The following is a 2,983-nucleotide window of genomic DNA, read 5'->3' as shown; positions in this document are numbered from 1 at the left end:
TTCATGTAATGCAATACTTCAAATGCAATTAAGCAATTATCCGTGATCGATCTTCCTGTCACAAAAGCTGATTGAGAGTCAGAACTGATGTTTGCCATAATGTTTTTCATTCTGTTCGCCAATACTTTTGCTATGATTCGGTATAACACATTACACAATGCAATTGGCCTGTAGTCTTTCACCTTTTTCGGCTTCTCACATTTTGGAATCAAGATAATGTTTGTATCATTTATCTTGGATGGGAAGTGTGTCTGATCTAGCCATTTCAAACATGTCTGAAATACATCCATCCCCACTATGTCCCAAAATTTTTGGTAAAAGTTTGGGTTGAAACCATCTGGACCTGGAGATTTGTTTGGATCCATTTAAAAAATAGCAGATTTAAATTCCTCCATCGTAAAAGGTGCTAGGAGCATGTCATTATCTGCTGTAGTAAGTCTGGTGGAGACCGTTTCCAAGACCGGAGCATAATCCCCTGAATTGTGTGAGAAGAGTTTAACAAAATATTCTTGAATAATTTCCCCAATTCGATTTTCATCCTCAGTATACATTCCACTTTCTTCGTGTAAACGTTCAATTCGATTTTTATTTCTTCTAGCTGAAGCTTGAGAATGAAAGAATCGTGTATTAGAATCTCCATCCTTGAGCCAGTAACATTTTGCTCTCTGTTTCCAATAGATTTCTTCTTGCATCAGTAAGTTTACCAGTTGGTTCTTTGTCTTCTCATATTGTTCGATCGAGTTTGGATCGTTTCGCAGCCTTAACGACTCAATCTTCACATGATACGCATTTATTTCTTTCCAGAAATTAGGCGTTTTATTTTTGCTCCATCTGCTTAACACTTCTGTACAATATGTAAGTTTGATGCTTACATCTTGTGTAATAGAGGCATTCCATGTTTGCATCATGAGATCCTTCAAGTCAGGTTCCTCTAACCATTTGTTTTCGAATCTGAAGACCTTCTGATGGTAATGGCTTACTTGAGTTTCTGTACTGAGGCAGAGAGGTGTGTGATCTGATATTGGAGCTATTAAATTTTCTAACTTTGCTTCGGGAAAAATGTCAAGCCATGTTTGTGAAACCAAATCTCGATCCAATCTTTCTTCAATCATATCAGCTGTGCCTTTGCTTTTAACCCAAGTAAATGGGTATCCTTCCATGTGTAAATCATTCAATCCACATTCAGTCACTACTTCTTGAAATCCTCTAATACACCATGTTGGATGCGCCAATCTCCCTCTCTTCTCCTCATTACTCAGCAAATCATTAAAGTCACCTATACATGCCCATGGAAGGCTTGATCTTGCATGAAGAGTTCTCAGAAAATCCCACGAAGCTCGTCTTCTGTCTCTTTCCGGAAAGCCATAAATACCAGTTAGCCTCCATTTACCTTTATGAACATCCTCAATTTCCATATCAATGTGATTTCTGGAGAAATTTGTTATAGAACAATTTATATTTGCTTTCCAAAAAACACCCAAGCCACCACTAGGCCCAATCCTATCCACTCCAAAGACAAAATCAAAACCAAGCTTACTACGAATTTCCTCTAGCTTATTTACATGCACGAGGGTCTCAATCAAAAAAATTACATCTGGTTTGTGAGTTCTCATTAACTCACGCAGCACCGGAGTTGCAATTCCAAGCTAATGTTTTCATAAAAAAGCCTCACCTGGTAAGATACGATGGTCGTCTGATGTGGTTGGAACATCTTCAAGTTGTTTTGGGTGCAATTGTTGTTGTTGGATCCAACTCCATATGCATATTTTGGACTGTATCACTTTTGGCTTCCCTTCTTCTTTTTCAGTCTTCAGTGACTGTGATCCTATTAGAAATGAAACTTGGACCTAACTCACCTCAAAAGCTAGCTCAAGAGGTGAGGATTGTCCTTGTCTATATTAAGGGCTCCCAGTACTCTATCCTACCAATGTGGTACAATATATCAACACACCCCCACACGACCAGGAATGAACATCTGGAGCGTGGAGATATTAACGGGTGATCTAAACGCCCAGGAATGAACATCTGGAGCTTGAAGATTGACCTAATTATAGGCAGCCCAATTATGGGCGATCCAACACACAGAGAACCTGGGCTCTGATACCATATTAGAAATGAAACTTGGACCTAACTCACCTCAAAAGCTAGCTCAAGAGGTGAGGATTGTCCTTGTCTATATTAAGGGCTCCCAGTACTCTATCCTACCAATGTGGGACAATATTTCAACAGATCCTCATATCTTCTGCTTGATTTATCTCCTGATGTAGTGCCATTTCCTGCTCCTTAATTGACCTATGGATTAGAGATGTTGAGGGCTGAATTATTGGATCTTTGACAAGCCTTGGATTATGCCCATAACTTCCTTCAGTTGTCACCTTATCTGAATTTGCCCCTCTTCCTCTAATACCAGTATCATCAATATCCTTCTCATCTCTCAACACTAGTGGCTGCCGATCTCCTTGGAGCTGCTCTGAGCTAGACCTGGCCAAGGGCCGGGTTGGGCCCGAACCCGGCCCAGAACCAGCCCGTGGTCAACGAGCCGGTTAACCGGGTCAACGGGCCCGACCCGGAACCGGGACCGGACCGGCCACTAGGCGGTCCGGTCCCGGTTTTCCTAAGGGAAAACCGGCGACCCGGCGGGTCAAACCGCCGGGTTGCACGGGTCCGACCCGTCGGGTTGGAACCGTCCAACCCGGCGGGTTGGACACGTGGCGCCCATCAGGGCGCCCAGATCCAGCGGCCACTAGCAAGTGGCCGTTGGATCATTCAACGGCCACGATTTTGTGGCCGTTGAGATCAACGGCCACGATCTTGTGGCCGTTGTTGACCCGCCCGACCCGGCGGGTCGACCCGCTCGACCCGCCGGGTCAACCAGCTATTTTTTTTTATTTAAAAAAAACCTACTTTTTATCTATAAATACCCCCAACCTCCTTTCATTTTGTTTACACAATTCTCTCTTCATTCTCTCTATTCTCAATTCCT

General features: G+C 42.9%; 1 protein-coding gene across 1 annotated transcript; it reads right to left on the bottom strand.

Annotated features, from left to right (window-relative positions):
- Window positions 1-365: 365 nt before the first annotated feature.
- LOC140872420 (uncharacterized) lies at window positions 366-1,613 on the bottom strand. Its single transcript, XM_073275214.1, has one exon. It carries the CDS (start codon window positions 1,611-1,613, stop codon window positions 366-368), a length of 1,248 nt encoding a protein of 415 aa, XP_073131315.1.
- Window positions 1,614-2,983: the final 1,370 nt, after the last annotated feature.

Source organism: Henckelia pumila, chromosome 1 (assembly GCF_033568475.1).
Source record: "Henckelia pumila isolate YLH828 chromosome 1, ASM3356847v2, whole genome shotgun sequence".
NCBI classification, from domain to species: Eukaryota; Viridiplantae; Streptophyta; class Magnoliopsida; order Lamiales; family Gesneriaceae; genus Henckelia; species Henckelia pumila.
The sequence above is the reverse complement of the archived record's forward strand: the minus strand, read 5'-3'. Positions and strand labels throughout refer to the sequence as shown.

Bases quoted from the DNA above. Each gene is read 5' to 3' on its own strand.
- LOC140872420 (XM_073275214.1), bottom strand. From the start codon at position 1,613: ATGAGAACTCACAAACCAGATGTAATTTTTTTGATTGAGACCCTCGTG.